Raw genomic sequence first — 17,991 nt, forward strand, 5'->3', positions numbered from 1 at the left:
TCATCCTGTGGTTAATGTCTTAGTTCCTTTTCTTTCACAGTCTTGAACAGGAGTCATTTTTGTTGTTTTTAGTTCAGCAAACACTAAAATGGATGAGAGGCCACTTTAACATGTAAAACGTGACTCATATTCCACAACACCACCACCCATAATATCAAACTCTGTAAGCTGATTTCTGTCTTGACTTTTTCCTCTTTCAACTGCTTGTAAAAGACACTTGCTGTTCCAAATAAGATGTTAATATCTCCAGATAACTGTATTTTGAAATACTGTTGACAATACGGAGCTGACTTTGGTCTCTCTGTCCCCTCTGGCCAGAGCACAGAGAGAAAAATATGATGCCCAATAAAATATTTGATATCTTTCTTTGACTGTGGGTTGTTGGGTTTTTTTCTTTCCACTTGTAAGAACTGTTGAACAAACTCACAGAAAACGAGCACTGCTGTTCTTTATTCAAGCAAGCATTTACAAGAAAGTCAAGTGCAGTCACATTAAGTAAAACAGTTTGTTTGTTTTTGGGGTTTTTTTGGGGTTTTCTTTTTTTTTTTTTTTTAAGGTGCTCAGCAGATATCACCAAATATAAATCTACAGATTTTATTGCATGTGTCAAGTGATGCTGCTGCACTGTGTCTAAGCTCATAAAGAGTACAGCACAATACCAGTCTGGGTTCAGCCTGAACATTACAAAAACTACACTACAGTAAAGCAAATACACAGGTTACTTACAGAGCTTTCAAACACACATGCTTACGTTGTAAGTCATCAGAACACAAGCAGGACACTGAACCCGTGGCTGGTCGTGTGTGACTTTGGTCCCATCAGATTCCCATCTGATCGACAACTTTAATAAAGTCTCAGTGACAGGTTGTGCTGTCTGTGCTTTATGAGGGATCTCCAAATCGACACAATAACTCACTTATAAAGGCATCACTATCAAACACTTCTACAATAAAGTGTTTAGTTCTTATGAAGTCCAAAAGACATAAAAAAGCTTCTTTATTCAAGTAGTAATAAAGCATTACAAATCTCGCTAATCCCTTCATCATCTGTGACTTTAGTTTGGCATTATGAGGCTGGGATTCCCAAACACATCTTAGCACTCACACTCCTACTTAAAACTAGCGGCTACAGATAGCACTGCCACTTTAAATGGGCACTGAAGATTCATTCTTACTTCATCACCTGGGGAACTTTATCTGTTCTGTTTAAAAAAAAAAAAAGAAAAATCTGAGCCCAGCCTCAGTCGGTGTAAACTTGTTGCGTTAGTGTTGTACTGGTCTCCTGCCTACTTAGTGTGACTGAAACGTCTTGGCTAAGTCCTCCAGTACAGACATTAACTTTTGTTCCTCCAGAGGGGAGCTGTGGGTCCAGGCCAAAGGCAGGTGGGTGGACACCATCTTCCGGTCTGTTGCAAACAAACACACACACACACACACACACACACACACACACACACACACACACACAAACAAACACTAATGTTAACATGATGGGTTGCACTTACAAAAACTGTTGTGTTGTCTAACCAATGGTTTGATTTTCATGTCAAATAAAACTGATTTCAATTGTTTATCAGGGGGAATATGAAATTAAATCAGCCTTCATATAACCTGTCGTGGAAAGTCAGCACATATCCAAACGCCAGCCTGGTCTTACCCTAAAAGTATCCTGCACCCCTTTGACTAGTGGTGCTAAACTGTTCATTGATTTGTTCATGCTTCTCCTTAAATGCACACCTTAATTTTCTCTCCGTGAGTGTACACATTCCTCTCACTGAAAGAGATAAGTGTGGCCTCCAGACACTCTTAATGCCCCCATGCCTTGCTCTTCTTTGACTCAAGCTAAAATCCATCCATCCCTTTGTTTCTGCTTCACATTCAGCTTCTTTGTCCTTTCTCTGTAGCAGCCAAAATACAATGTTGACTTCATTGGGATTTTTTTCCACTCTCATTTGTTGTGCCTCTCTTTGTTTCTTCATCAATTTACACTATATTACAGTTGCCTTGATCCTTTGGCCCTGGATAAACACAATTTATCACAGTAGACTGATGTTTGCACCTCTAATTCAAACAGGAAAGTCAGCATCAGACTGAAAAATGGCATTCCTTATGGGAGAGAGGAGTGTGTGTGTGTACGCATGTGTGTGTTGGGAGACGGTTGTGGTGGTTATGTCACGATCCCATCGACCTTCTAGTGTCTCCCAGTTCTGACCTGTGACATAAAAACAATCACAAAGGAAGTCACACTTGGATATACACCCATAATTCTGTAAAACAAATCAAAGTTTGCACTCTGTAATAGAGAAAATGCACAATTTTCCCCTCACTTGTGAACTGATCCATACTCATCACACCTACGCACACAAACATGTGAGTCCAGGTGCAGAGTCTCCCACTGATAAAAGCCCAACAGGTCAGAGGGAGTCTATAGACCTGCTGGCTCCTTCTAATGGATGTGCAAGTTAACATGGGAAGTAACATGGCTATACATCTAAACATTTACACTTGTGACCACAAAGGAGAGATCGATTGCTCCTCCTCTGTCTGCACTCTGCGCTTCTTGTCACAGAGACTCAATTAGAGGCTGACAAGCTGAATGTGAGATGTGACATTGGGATAAATCATTGGAATGGCATGGAAATGTGTCCCATAGAATAGATGAATGCCATTGCAGTCAATCCATCAAATGATGCCCTCATGGATACATGAGGCCGAAAGATCATATTCTTGACTCTGGCATCTACACTGATGGAGACTGGATATTTAAAACGTAAATGTCTTGATAATGAAGGTTGGAAGAGAACCTGAAAATGGCCAACATTTATTTGTCACCCTTATTAAACAGATGTTGGCCTTGGATGCAAACCAGCGGATAACAACCTTGGAGCTTCTCTGGCATCCCAGAGGTTCCCATGTATTGACACTATAAGAGAACACAGAAGCAATCTCCAGCATTGCTTCTTTGACCCTGGGCAAACGTGACAAAAACACAAACTGAGGTTAGAAAAGGATATTAACAGCAAATTACACTGCAAAAATTAATTAAGCTGCTCCAATAATGATCACTTTGGCTTTTGTTTTTCAATTTTCAATTAGGAAATCAATCAATAAATAAATTGGATAATAATTGTTGTTTGTAATTCTTTATAAATACATTGCTACTGTTTAGCCTCCTAGTAGACATACCTGTGTTATAAATGTGGAACTCCTCTGATTTTCAGAAAATGTGACCTCAAGTCAAGTTCACTGAGATTTTCAGTAGACGAACCATGGTATTGATTTAAAAATTCTACGCAATCACAAACTTGGGTGTCCACAGCACCCCGCCATACACCAAACTCAAAAGATTAAGAGGTGTTTTTTAGTTTTTTCATAAAGATTACAACACACAAATAACAAAAATGGCAACATTGTTATTTTTCACAATGCTATTTTGAGGTTATCTAATGTAGTGCAAAAAAACAAAATCGAACAAACCCAGATATTAATAATTAAAATAAATAAGGTATATACTACATACTATATAAAATTTTCGTGGTCCACTATGGTGTCAATGAAGAGAATGAAGGAGTTAAGTCATTTTTATATGACCAGCTACATAGCCATAGAGTGACAACATGCTTTTATGACAGCTGTGAGTCAAATGAATTTTAATGACCAGAGAGCAGAGGGAATAGGTATGGTAGTAGCAGTGCATGTGTTTGTGTGCACAGAGGGGGGAAAAAAGATTAAGATAGATAGATAGATAGATAGATAGATAGATAGATAGATAGATAGATAGATAGATAGATAGAATTTTATTTCAAACATGCAAATATAATTGAAATAACAACAGAAAAAAACAAAAAACAAAACTTAAAAATCATCAAGTTTTCATGTATATATCTATGTCTACAGAATGCGTGTGCTCGAAACTTGACATTAAAACATGTCAATCAAAAAAATTGTGGGAAAACTGATTATTTTGTACTGTTCAATAGTTTGGACATTCCTGCAAAGAAATCTGCTCTACTAAAAAGAAGCTTTTACTGACCATCAGTCATAACATTGGTTCAGGCAGGCTCAGCCACAATCATTGACAGTGAGCTAACCTCATTGCCTGTGCCAGTTGATACTCTTCTAAACATCCAAATGGCAACTATTACATTGGGAAAGGTGTTAAAACCGATTTAGCCAGCCCACAGGTGCAGCAATCCTGCAAGCCACTTTGTAACCCACCTTCACCCTGTCAGCCACAGCAGGAAATTAAGCATAATTTCCTGGTCATATGTTCTGTGCTGTGGTTTATGTGCTGCTCCTCCCACCTTAGTCTCTCCATGCATGCATGAGTGGAGAGCTCCCAGAATAGAGCCATGTCAGCAAAAATATATTTTACTGTACATATATCACAATCTTAATTGTTCTGCTATCATTGATATTCTACAGTCAACAGTAAAGAGCAGATCCTTCAGGCTGCCCCATGCCACTACAGTCCCAAACTTTTGATTTTCGTTCTTGTCCAAGATCCTGAAGAGACTAGTTCTCTCCCAGCTCCAGGCGTACTTGGACACGAACAATATTGCTGAGAAATTTCAATCTGCTTTTAAGCCATTGCATAGTACTGAAACGGCGTTGGTTAGAGTTCTTAATGATATTCTTGTAATTACTGATACTGGACGCCCTATGGTCCTAGTTTTATTGGACCTCTCTTCGGCTTTTGATATGGTGGACCATAACATCCTATTAAGACTTGAGCACACTGTGTTAGGTATTAGAGGCACTGCCCTTGACTGGTTTAAATCATACCTCGCTGACAGGTCCTTTTCGGTTAACTTGGGCACCTTCTCCTCTTCCTCTGCACCGGTCTGTTGCGGTGTACCTCAAGGATCAGTTTTAGGCCCTATTCTTTTCTCATTGTATTTGCTCCCTCTAGGCGCAATCTTTCAAAAATACAATATCGCCTTCCACTGTTACGCCGATGACATACAGATCTATTTTGAACTTACTGACGACCTTGCTGTGTCCCTGCACTACTTTCAAGAATGCGTGCAGGAGGTCAAAGAATGGTTCCTGAGTAATTCCCTCGTTTTAAACGATAAGAAGACTGATTGTGGTGTTCAACAGTAAAATCCCTCGTGTCCAACTTTGTGCTGCCCTGGGTCCTTTTGCTAGCTCTTCCTGTGACTATGTAAGTAACTTGGGTGTACTGCTGGATAGCTCGCTCAAACTCGATAAGCAAGTGTCTGCTGTAGTAAGATCTAGCTTCCACCAACTGCGCCTTATCTCTATTAGTCAAATAGGTCACAATCCATGACCTATTAGTCAAAAAGTCTAGGATCCAACTGATCAGACTATGGTCAAGCTTAAAATGATTATAAAGCCTATCGGCAAGTTAGGAGGGCTGAATTGTGTTGAATGCAAATGAGAAGTCAACAAATAATAATCTTGCATGAGTGTTAGGGTCCTCAAGATGCTTATACAAGAAATGCAGGAGTGTGACAACAGCATCCTCCATGCCTCTTCCTGCATTATAGGCGAACTGGAAGGGGTCAAGGTGATGTTCAGCTGACATTGAAATCTCTTTCTTAAGTATCTTCTCAAAGGTCTTCATCACTAAAGAAGTCAGAGTCACAGGTCTAAAATTATTCAGTACCTTAGGGGAACTGCCCTTAGCAGCTGGAACAATGACAGCATGTTTCCAAATCTTAGATACTGTCTGTAACTCTAAAGAAAGAGAAAAAATGTGATTAAAAAAAAAAAATCACACTCAACTGATCAGCACAAGTTTTCAGTACCTGTCCACAGATGTTGTCAGGTCCATGACTCTTACTCTTAGTGTGTCTAAAGAGATTAGCTACACCCCTCTCATCAATACAAAATGATGTGAGAATGGCAGTCCTTTCTCTTAGTGTACTCGTTTGCATAGAACGATCAAGATTCTCAAAACGAAGATTAAATACTAACTATCTGCCAAATGTTTGTTGGAGGTAAACCCATCTAAGCAAATGTTACAGCTACCCTTCGTTTGTAGCCCTGCCAAGCTCTCTTAAGGTTATTACTACTGAGTTCTGCCTCAATCTTATTTTTGTACCTCATCTTAGGCTTCTTTATTACAACCTTCACCGCCAGCTCTGTTCTAGGATGCCCTCTGGACCCAGTGGAGGTGGTGAGTGACAGGAGAATGGCGGCTAAGCTGTCATCCCTGTTGGACAACGTCTCCCACCCCATGCAGCAGACTGTGACAGCACTGAGCAGCTCCTTCAGTGGGAGACTGCAGCACCCACGGTGTGGGACGGAGAGATTTCGCAGGTCTTTCCTCCCCACTGCTGTCAGACTCCACAACAAAGACTTTAACTGAACAAACACACACATCCACACATGTGCAATAACACTAAGTGCAATAATCTTTTCTGGCATCGTTGTATTTTTACTCAGTTGTATATAGCATTCGTATTCTATTTTTATCTTATTGTATATTTTTATTCTATTTTATTCTACTGTATATAGTATATTATTTTATTCTATTCTGTACAGCTGTGTACTGTATTTATTCTTATTGTATTCTAATTTTTGCGTCATAACTTTTGCACTGTCCACTTCCTGCTGTGACAAAACAAATTTCCCACGTGTGGGACTAATAAAGGTTATCTTATCTTATCTTATCTTCCTCAATATCCTCACAGGGGAAACGTCAACCTCATTAAAAGCAATTTTCCTTTTAAGAATCAGATCCTTGATGTCTTTGGAGAGCCACGGTTTGTTATTGGGGAAAGTCTCTCTCTTAAATTCTCTAGATGGAATCACAGAGTCTTTACAAAAAGGAATGTAGCTACAAACCACATCAGTAAGTTCATCCAAGTCACAAGAGCTCTATTGAAACAAGGACCAGTCAGTGCAATCAAAACACCAGCAAAGGGCAAGAGAACTGTCTTTTGTCCAGACTTTTGACCGCTTCACACAGACCATCTCCCTCTTAATCACAGGTCTATAAGCAGGGAGGAGTTGAACAATGTTGTGATCTGAAGAACCTACTGTCGGTCCAGCCACAGACTTATATATCCCCTTAATTGGTCCGTAACACAAATCCAGCGTTTTATTATGCCTTGTAGGACAGGTGACATATTGAAATAATTTTTTCAGTGATTTCTTAAGATTACAATAGTTAGAATCACATAAAAAAATTAAGTTAGGAGGATCCAGAGTGTTTGTGAGACTGAACAAAGGGTAGAAAATCCCCATCTTGGAAAAAAACACATGAGAAACAAATCAGGTGTCACAGGCTGGGTCTCCGACCCAGCACTCTGAGTTTTCTTTGTATTTTTTGATATGTTATTAGTTTTTGTGTTATTTCCTATTTTGCCTTTAGTTTAGGCAGTTATTGGTTATTGTTCCTGGGTTTTCTATGTTTTGGGGTTTGGTATTTATTCATCACGTATTAGGTCTGTTAAGTTGTGTTGTCATGTTTAGTTTTAGTATTTCCTGTTTTATTCTGACAATGTCATGTGTTCTCTGTTAATTGTATTTAGCTTTTCTCTCCTGGTCCTGTCATTAGGTTTATGGCTGTCAGCTGTTTCCCCATATGTTTCCACTTCCCCTGATTCACCTCATGTCTGTATTTAAGCCTTTTGTTTTCTTCATGCCATTGTCGGGTCGTCTGTTTATTCTACCCTAGTTCTAGCCTGGTTCTGTTTATTTTGACCTCAGTCTTAGTTATGGTTTTCGCCTGTTATTCATCATTAGTCTTAGTCATATTAATTGCTGGTTATTTTCCATCACAGTTATAGTTTAGGTTTTGGTCTCAGTACCGTTTAGTGTTTTTGTTTCTTAGTGTTTTGTCAGTTTATTTTGGTTTCCTGGTTTACACTTGCCGTCATCAAATAAAGGATCACTTTTCTGCTCAAACTTTCAACTACTCGTTATCATCTGCTCTTGGGTCCTGTTTCCACACACCTCAGCGCACCCCGCCGTAACATCAGGGAAACAATCTGTTCACTCACAAGTTAAAAACAAGGTTAAAAACAAAGTTAAAAAAAAAAAAGTGAATTTAAAAAACAACAAAACTCCCCCCACAAAGTTAGAAAACTCAATAAACGCCTGCCGTAGGCCACCACAAAAGCAGCGCCAACACGTACACCAACACCTCAGATATGTCTGAATTTCAAAGTATATGAGGTGGCAAAAGCTCAAGCAGGCAGTTGTTACCATACCATAACTTATTTATACAGCACTTTAAAAACAACACAGTGTCAGTTACCCACTGAGGCCATAGTCAGCAAATAAAAATTAGTTTTTAACCTGGATTTAAAGACCAGCACTGAAGTAGATTGCCTAATGTGAAGAGGACGAGCATTTCAAAGCTTCAGGGCCACAGTAGAGAATGCTCCTCTAAGTTTTAGCCGTGATTTAGGGACTGAGAGCAACATCTACTCAGCTGACCGGAGTTAATAAGGAGGGACATAGGGCTTCAGCAGATTGGACAAATATACAGGTGCGAGACCAGTATTTTTAAAAAAAGCTGTAAAATAATTTTAAAATAGATCCTAAATTCAATTGGAAGCCAGTTTAAGGAGGCCAGAACTGGAGTAATATGCTCAAATTTTCTTTTACCATTTAAAAACCGTGCTGCAGCATTTTGCACCAGTTGCAGGCATGGCAAAGTGTCTTGGCCATGCCCTATTAAAAGGGAGTTGCAGTAATCCAATTAAATTAATTACAATTTTAAAAAATTAGAGCCATCTATGGCTTTCTTCCAGTTGTTACAGCAAGTTGCTGTCACTTTTGGTTTTATTATTATGAAAATATTATTATAAGTGCAGTATGTATGTCTAGTTTGAAGAGTGCTGTCAGACAACAACCTTTCTCTTCAAGGCCGCTAGGGACATTTTGTGAGTGTGTGTATGAAAAAGTGCATCTGTGTGTGAGTGCTCCTTGGTGGTATCTGGCACCAAAGCAGTCCCCTCCAGCTGCAATGGACACAGGCCAAATCCACACATACGCACACCCCATGCAGCACATTCATCTCACTACTGTTCAATACACAATTCAGCTGTGCTATTCTCTTACCAGTTTACATTCCTAAATGGAAATCTTGATCATTTATTTTGGATTTTTGTGTTCATATTAAGGGGAAAAAAGAATTTTGCACTGTAAAACATACCCTGATAGAAACGTCCACTGGGGTTTTTGACAGCAGCCTCAGAGACAGACAGCCACACCACTGTGTCGGCGCCCTGCTCTGGGGTCCGCAGGCTGTCCTTCATGGATTGATGAAAGTCTGGCATAGCATTGGCCACTGCTGGGAAACACACACACACACACACACACACACACACACACACACACACACACACACACACACACACACACACACACACACACACACACACACACACACACACAGGTAACAGAGAGCAAATCAATTTAAATACGCACACAGATGGAATACATCTAATGCTTTTGTAAATTGTGTAAGCATTCGGATGTTACTTTATGTGAGTGTACCTGGAGTATCCACCCAGCCAGGATGCATGACGGAGAAGTGGATGTTAGTGTGAGTTTTTGCCAGCTGCTCTGTCATCACCACCTGCTGCCTCTGGAACACACATCATCAAGCACGTCTGAGTGCATCTAACATCCGTGTACTTCAATGATCGACTGTGAACGCCCGTCTTTGTCATGCGATGAACCACACCTTTAACACTGCAGGTGATACTTTTAAGTCAAATATCCAACTGCCAATCAGGGCTGAACCCAGACGTTTGCTCACTGGGTAAGTTTTCAGTTTTGAATTCTGGAATGCAAGTTTAAATTTTTAAACCACTGATATAATGTGGATCCTAAATCTATTCATAAATCATCACTTAATCATCTGTCAGCTATACCAAAGATAAATATGTTCTTTCAATATCTGATTAAAGACTGTGCTTAAAATTGTCATATTCTGATACATAGATACAATGACCAGAAGACTAATTATACTCTTCTTGTTTTCACTCATTTTCAAACTTTTCAAACTTGCTCGGTTCCTGGAGAACTCAGACAGCTGAAGGACGTTAAACCTGACCAGTCTTGTCAATTGTGACGAGCAGATGCTTCCAGTTCAGATCTTACTTTGTGCTGGGCGTAGACCATGGTGCCGTCGTAGCGGCCTCTCTCAGACTGCAGGTTTCCTGTCCTGAGCTTCTGCACCAGCATTCCACCTGATGACACTGTGATCTGAACACAGGGGAATGAGAATTAATCTGTAGACACCCCCCCCACCCCAAATATTCACAAGTTTCCTAAAACCCAATGTTACAGCTCTAAATGCTTTGTTTAGTGAGCAAAAATGTACTGAAACCAGATCACAAATACAGAAACCGAAATAAACCACACTTATCCCAAATCCTCTATTATCACTACAACTGCATTTAATCCTGCATTAAGTGTTGCCGATCTAGTATTTTATTTGTCATTGTGTTACTGCAATGTTTACTTGTGCGAATCCTTGTTCACCTATTAAATAGCCCTCATGCAACAGCTCGGACTCATTACCTGATTATTACACTGTCCAGTTATGTTGGCCAGAGCCTCATATTTTACTGACTGTTTCTGAAAACAATATACAATACTGTGCAAAACTCTTGAAACACTCCTCATTTCTTTTTGTTTTGCTTACAGGGACCGAGACATTTCCTGTCATTTTGAAAAGTGGTCTTGAGCACAAGTTCTTCAGCATTCTGAACTTTTTCTTTGGACATTGGCTACTTTTCCACACATTTTCACTCTAGGCTTTGTAGATGAGCATTTTTAGAGGAGTGTTTTTGTTGTTGTTTGTTAAGCCACTAAACAGTGAAATATGAATCTTTCAAGCAAAAAAATGCAAATAACACAAGGGATGAACCAATGTTGTTGAACAGAATGATTTTAAATTGCATCTTTTGACATTTTCTTACTAGCAGCTTGTCAATTAAAAAAATAATGTTTGCATTTTTTAATCAAATCTACAAAAAAGTACAAGTGTCCAGCGTGTCCTTAAAGAACTGAGGAAGCTAGACAAGTAGAGGACAAAAGAAGTGACAGGCCTAAAAGATGTAAAGCAGTATATTAAGTCATGTCTTTAGGAAACAGGAGAAAATAATCTAGCAAAGGTCTGATACAGGACCTGAGGAATGCATCTGGGGCTTCAGTTCACTGAAGCCTCATCAGAGGTGGTATCACAGACTGTCAAAAAGCCATTCTTAAAGAAGGGAAACTGAGGGAAAAGGCTGATGTTTCATGGTGGGATCATATTGACAGACAGTAAAACAAAGAAGAGCTTTGAATGTCCTTTAAGAAACCTGGAGAACTATTGCTTAAAACTACTTAAAGAAATTAAAAGAGAGCTTGCCAAAGAGCATTCAGGCTGAGTCCGAGAACAAAGGCAGTCATATCAAATACTAACTTTCCAGCTTGTTAGAATTTTGCACAACTGAGGCCTTATATACTTTATTTGGATGTATTCTGGCACAAGGTTCAATAAATCACCTACCTATGTCCCATTTTCCAAGCAAAATATAAAGAAAGGGGTGGTGACTCAAGACTTTTGCACAGTATTGTAGGAGTGAATACTTTATGTGGACCGACAGTGAACATGGGTTGAATGATCAGACTCACCACTCTGGGGTCCACACTCTTCTCCAGCAGTGGAATGAGACTCTTGGTGAGAATGTAAACCCCTGAAGAAGACCAAACATTGAAGTACAAATTAACTATCTTCCATTTTTCCCTTTCATCAGACTGGTCTTCATACCTCTTGTCTGATCTTTGACTCACCCAGGACATTAGTAGCAAAGCTTTTCTCAAGCCCCTCTGCATTCAGATCCCTCTGGCTCATGATGGCACCCGCATTATTGATCTAAAACATATCAATATATGATCATTCAGTGGTCGCAGTTGCCAGGACCCCCCCAAAAGACTAATATGTTGCTCACCAGTACATTAAGAGACTTGTACTTCCTCTTAAAGCCCTCAGCAAACTCCCAGACCTTCTTGGTCTCAGACAGGTCGAGGATATGAACATAGACCTCCTGTAATGACGCCAGACATTTAGCAGAATGAATATCAATGTCAACTCTGGTGTAAAACTAAAGGTTGTTTGTGCAAGTCTATCTTGTTGATGAAAAGAGAGTCACACTGTACTTTATTTCCAGTCTCCTTGACAATATCAGCCCTTGCCTCCTCAGCTTTGTCCTTATTCCTGCACACCATGTGGATCGTTCCACCTGTGGCAAAGATATAAAGACATAAATCATGGTACTAGCAATGGAAATAAGCAGTTGAATACAATGACAAGATAAAGAAGGACCTTAAAATCAACCTTTTCCTGAAAAATTGAATGAATACTACAATCTTTAAATATAAAGTGTGAAAATGTGAGAGTGAATGAATAGTGGAATTGTAAAGCACTTTGAGTGTCCAGAAAAGCGCTATATAAATGCAATCCATTATTATTATTATTATTATTATTATTATTATTATAAAAGTCTTTTAAGGAGCATCAATGTGCTTTGTGGCCACTATTTTGGAACTGTTTGCTTCCTTAAAACCTGCACTTGAGAGTTTTACTCGATTGTGAATGTACTTTGTTTTATTATTACTCATATACAACCCCACTTCCAGAAATTTAAGACTTTCCTCATTTTGAATTAATGACAGCAACAGTCCCCTAAAAAAGTTAGGAGAGCGCAGCAAACGGTTGGAACAGTAAGTGGTACTAAAAACAGCTGGAGGAACAGTTTGCAACTAACTAGGTTACTTGGCAACAGGTTGTTACATGATTAGGTATAAAAAAAGAGCATCTTAGAGATGCAATTACTCTGAAGTAGAGTTCACCAATCTGGAAAAAACTGTCTGAAAATTGAGGAAAAATTTGAGAATTATTTTCCTCAACATAAAATTCTAAAGTTATTCATCTCCAGTACATGATATCATAAAAAGATTCAATGAACTGGAGAGCGAGATCTCTGTCAACAAAAGCAGTGCTGGTCAAGTTACTTGAATATAGTAATTTGCTACTAATTACTGATTACTTAGGGTGACCAACTGTCCCCTTTTCCCCGGACATGTCCACTTTTCACGTTCTGTCCGGGGCTTCTGGGGGGGATTTTTGAGATTCATAAAAATGTCCGGGTTTTCCTGTATTCAGAGGATCCATGTGTGTGACGCCATCCCCGAAACTGCTGCTTTGTGAGCACTTGTTCTGCACTCAGATGAACTGCAAAAGAAATTTCTCTCGTGCCGGCCATAGCTGGACTGGCCATCGGGCATTTGCGCAGTGGGCCGATGGTGATTTTTTGTTTTTACAGCCGATGGTTTTGTTGTTGTTGTTGTTTTGTAACGGTATAAACAAAGAAAGGTGGTGGATTGGCCAGATGCTGGCCGGTGTGTAAAAATAACTCAGTTATTTGGTGGTGTCTATGGCGGAGCTTCCACAGGGGCCAGCAGGTGGATGAGTGTCAGGTGAACTGAACTTCGGGTAAGAAGTTACGACTTGCAGTCTATCTGGGTCAGATATAAACCAAGTTCAGGTGTAGTTTATTTTTGTTGTGCTGACATTTTACAGTCAGTTACAATAACTCGTACTGCGTACTAGCTAGCATGACGGCATTTCTATACAGCTGGGTGGGTGCTATGATGTTACTGATAGTGATATGATATCGGTTTGGATATGTGGTGAGAGGGAAACATGAAGATGAAACCAGGAGATGTCCTTACTGGATCATCAGAGCTGAACAGGTGATGGAGAAACAGGTTTGCCTTTTAGGTGACATGAATGAGTTGAAGGGAAGTTATGATCTGTTTCTGAGAGACAAATAACACCAGGATCCTTTTCTATGTAGCTGACAGCTGGTAACTGTGCAGGGGTGGGTCTAGCAAAGTTTTGCCAGGGGGCCAGGTAGGGAAAGGGGGGCTCAAAGAAATACTTTTCTTTCTTATTCTCATTTAAAATGTCTTGCTTTTAAAAAATAATTATCTGAAATGTATAGAATTCATACATATACCAACAAGACTGTGTACATCACTGTCACAACAGCGTTTGTTTTCATTCAAAGGCTTTATGGCTTATGGCTCCTATAATACCTGGTGGGCCGTTCTCTAGTCAAAATGCCCTGGTCAATTTTTTGTCCCAGTCCAGCCCTCATACCAACCCAGTACTGGTAATTTTTAATGCAGATGAGGCATTATTTCCGTACCATTATTTAATTCCAGAGGTTTTTAAGTTATTTTTTTGCACTTGTTGACTTGTAAAAGCCTATATGACATATTTTATTTCACAATTAATTAACCGCACAGAGAAGGCATTGTTTAAAGTGTCCTCTTTTTTGGAAATCAAAATATGGTCACCCTATGATTACTTCTCCAAGAAAGTAATCCCATTGCTTTACTAATTACTTATTTTCAAAAGTAATTAGTTACTTTATTACTTAGGTACTTTATTACTTAGTTACATTTTAAAAACATGATACACAACCTGAATACGTAATAAAGCAATAGACCTTTCAGCCTAATTCTGTTTTTTCTGCAGAATCTGCAGAATCCATCATATAAAATCAAATCAAATGAAAAAGTCTCTTTTTAAAACTTGTTTTATTAGTTTTAAACTTTATGCACATTGCATCAAGCAAAAATTAAATTATATGCAACTGTCTTTGACTTGGAGAAATTCTTTAACCTTTAAACCTATTTTCTACATATTCCAGCATATAAAATATTTTTTTTGTGTGTTTACACTCACTCTTTCAAATAGATGCAAGTAAAACAGCAAAAAATAAATCAATCAAAGATTCAGCAGCACCAACTCCTGTCACCCTTAAGTCTTCTTTCACCTGTTTAGGAGGAGTGGGGTGGGTGGAGGTTTGCCCGGTGCTGCAGCGGTCATGTCAGTGGGGGGATCCGGGGGTTTCTTTGTGAATTTCACATTCCCTTGACACTGTGCTAGGTGCTTTCTCAGATTAGAAGTTTAATTTTTCGCTGTAGAAAGAAGTTTTCTTCCCACGCAGAGTTTACATCAGACGCTAATGTTTTTGTCACTTTTTACAGAATCAAATTCAAAGTAATGTCAGTACTTTCAAGCTTTAAACACTGCATGGTTGTACTCTCTCCCGCACTCCATATTATCCATTGTTGGTCTACACACGTCTGTTGCTGGCATGGACTTGCGTGCTTGCACGTCATTGTCACGAGACACTCTCCCAAACAATATCACGGTTTAGTAACGCAGCGTGCTTACGGGAAAGTAACAGTAATCTAATGACTTTTTGGAACAGTAATCCCTTACTTTACTTGTTACTTTAAAAAAAGTAATCAGATTCTCTGCACAAAAGACAAGACATAAAATTATTATTGGATGTTAATCCTCAGGCCCCCAAGGACTGCATTAAAAACCGACTTCATTCTTTCGTGGATATCAGTGGATCAGGAACACTTCGAGAAATCACTGTCTATGATCACAGCTCACTGGAGGTTAAAGTTCTTATCCAGACAATGTCTTTTTCAGTGAAGGCCTTGCATATTTCAGCTTGACAATGTTAAACTGCATACTGTTACAACAGCATGGCTTTATAGTAGTAGAGTGAGGGTTGTGAGCTTTCAGACCTTTTCCCAGCTGAAACATTTGGCGCATCATGAAAAGAAAACACAATCACTACACTGTGACAATCAACTTTTATGTGGCGTGTGGCTGCCATCAAATTCAAAATCTTATTTATCTTTTTTATGCATCAGTTTATGCATCAGTTTAAACAATTGATGTTTAAATATTTAACATCTGTATTTATGAGATTTGCAAACCATTACATTTTATTTTTATTTACATTTTACCCCAACGTTTGTGTGTTGTAAAACTACAAAAAAAAAATACTTGAGTGTTTTTTAGTGTTGGAATTGGAATTTTTAAAAAATGTGGAGTTGGGCCTTTTATGAATTCACAGATCCATATGGATATGCATGTTACTTCTTTCTCTCAGCGATTTTACTATGTGTTGCTTTCCTGTCTGCCATGTTTGGGCTGATTTGTAGACAAACAGGGTCGTAGGTGTGGTACCTCTCTTGGCGATGGCCATGGCAGTGGCTTTTCCGATGCCACTGTTGGCTCCTGTTATCATAAAGGAACGTCCAGCCACAGACACCTCCAGGTCCTTCTCCACAAACCGCTTAGACGCTGATAAGAAGGCATTCCTGTAAAACATCAACACCTACAGCATTTCATATATATACCAGCTGCCTGCTTATTTGCTGCTGCCATCAGATTTAGCTCTGCCTCTGTGTTTGAGGGGTGAGTGTTTGAGATCATCCTGCTGACTGTAAATGTCCTCACAGCTTTACTGTACAGATACAATGAAGGAAAGTGTGTGCCTGGCATCGTCTCTGTCAAGGAGAGGTTTGGGATGAGAGTGATGGCGGTGACAACAGCAGTCATTTATGAGTATGCGTGTGTCTAAGCGTGTGTGCCACCAAGGACCTCAATTCCCCCCATTGTTAAGGGCGGTCAAAGTGGGGCATAAAGGGGACAGGCAGAGAGAGAATTACTGAGGTTAAATGCCTGCTCTGTTCGATGGTGTCATGCAGAGAGCTATTAGTGCAGGGTCAGAGCGGGTTGTCGGGCAGCTCTCTGGGAGAATAAGATAACACAGAACAAAGGAGAGAAGGGAAACAATCACGAAAGCACCTCTTCAAAACACTTGGCTTGCTGTGTACTGATGAGGAAAGGCATCTCGGGGCTGCAATAGATCACATAAGACTGATAAAGCTCTTAGAGCCCTGTTATTGTTCAAAAACTGAGTTATGGTCCTACAAACCTCTTGCTTAGTCACTATAAAGTGTACACTGATTCACAAATCTGTGATGTTCAGGGGTCTGTTGCTAAAACCTTCCATCTGTGATCATAAACCGCGACTTAAGTCTGCAGCCTCATTTTCACACTTTCAAATGTCAAACATCAAAATTGATCATTAAGATAATACTGTAACATAGTAATACACAGTGTGCTGTAACACTTACAGTTAATTCACAGGAATGTACATTCACTTTAACATTAGGAAGCATTTAGCAGCAGCCACCCCCTAATCTATTCATACTTTACACTGCTTTCAGTGGGCGTTTCTTACTGTCACTATGGTTTTGAGTAATTATAGTTTTGTATTTTCTTATTAGTTTTTATTTTTATTTCTTTTTAAATTCAGTTTAATTTCAGTTAGCTTCCAGAGTGTTTTTTTTGTTTCAGTTTACTTTGTATTGTTAGAAAATGCTTGGTTTTGATTATTTTTTTATTAGTTTCAGTGTTAGTTTTAGTCTTTATGAATTTATTTTATTTACACCAAATGTCAGAGGTAAGGGTTATTCAAATCAATTTAGATATTACAATATAAACAGAACTTTTTGAAAACAGTCGACACAAAAGCTCTTGCACACACCCGAAGCCTCAATAAAAACGTCCATCAAACCCTCATCAGGCAGTTTGTGATACCAAATTTTACTATATTAAACTTTAGTTAGTTTGAATGCTTTCAAAGGTCTGGTTATCATTTTTGTTTTAGTTAACTAAAAAGGTTTTATTCACATTTAAGTTGATTATAATAAGCTTGCTATAAATAGTTTACCATCAACTTTCAGTCATTCAGTTATAAGAAAAGTCTGAGTGCTGATCCTCCACACAAACACACACACTACTGAGGATGCACAGCAGGACAGTCACAGACTCTCTCCGGCTCCCACAGCGCACACACAACAGGACAAATGTCTTACCTGGTGAACTCAGTCACTCCCTTCAGGAACCAGGCGGAGTTGCGGTACAGAGACATGTTGCTGCTCTGGAAGCCTCTCGCTGTGCGCCGCTCACTTCTCCAGCTTTTACCGTGGACCAAAACCACGTGTAGCTCGTGAATAAACATTAGCGGCCGCCCAGCGGCAGCACTAAGACATTACACCAGCGGACAGTAACGCTTTACCCTAACCCTAAAAACCTCATCCCCCCAACCGGAAGACAGTAAGAGGC

At 39.4% G+C, this 17,991-nt stretch overlaps 1 protein-coding gene across 2 annotated transcripts; it reads right to left on the reverse strand.

The window, feature by feature from the left end:
* Nucleotides 1–423: 423 nt before the first annotated feature.
* dhrs12la (dehydrogenase/reductase 12-like a) lies at nt 424–17,952 on the reverse strand. 2 transcript variants are annotated; one of them, XM_085479202.1, is made up of 10 exons: nt 17,742–17,952; nt 16,042–16,175; nt 12,138–12,220; nt 11,930–12,025; nt 11,772–11,853; nt 11,613–11,674; nt 10,089–10,193; nt 9,480–9,570; nt 9,136–9,270; nt 424–1,405 (listed from the first exon to the last, which is right to left on the reverse strand). In XM_085479202.1, the coding sequence occupies exons 1-10, from the start codon at nt 17,885–17,887 to the stop codon at nt 1,290–1,292; spliced, it is 1,050 nt and encodes a 349-aa protein (XP_085335328.1). In that variant the 5' UTR covers nt 17,888–17,952; the 3' UTR covers nt 424–1,289. The 2 variants fall into 2 exon arrangements, with proteins under 2 accessions (XP_085335328.1, XP_085335329.1); XM_085479203.1 differs by having other exon boundaries at nt 9,136–9,273; nt 17,742–17,843.
* Between the last annotated feature and the right edge of the window lie 39 nt (nt 17,953–17,991).

The sequence above is a fragment of the Copadichromis virginalis genome, linkage group LG14 (genome assembly GCF_057382275.1).
Source record: "Copadichromis virginalis isolate Kocher_CV1m ecotype Utaka linkage group LG14, C_Virginalis_male_GT1.1, whole genome shotgun sequence".
Taxonomy (NCBI): Eukaryota; Metazoa; Chordata; class Actinopteri; order Cichliformes; family Cichlidae; genus Copadichromis; species Copadichromis virginalis.

Excerpts from the sequence above, each read along its gene's own strand:
- dhrs12la (XM_085479202.1), bottom strand. The coding sequence starts at position 17,887 with ATGTTTATTCACGAGCTACACGTGGTTTTGGTCCACGGTAAAAGCTGG. Across the intron at positions 12,026-12,137 it reads TCAAGGAGACTGGAAATAAA|GAGGTCTATGTTCATATCCT; the intron begins GTACAGTGTGAC and ends GCGTCATTACAG. Across the intron at positions 1,406-9,135 it reads CAGTGGACGTTTCTATCAGG|ACCGGAAGATGGTGTCCACC; the intron begins GTATGTTTTACA and ends TGTTTGCAACAG.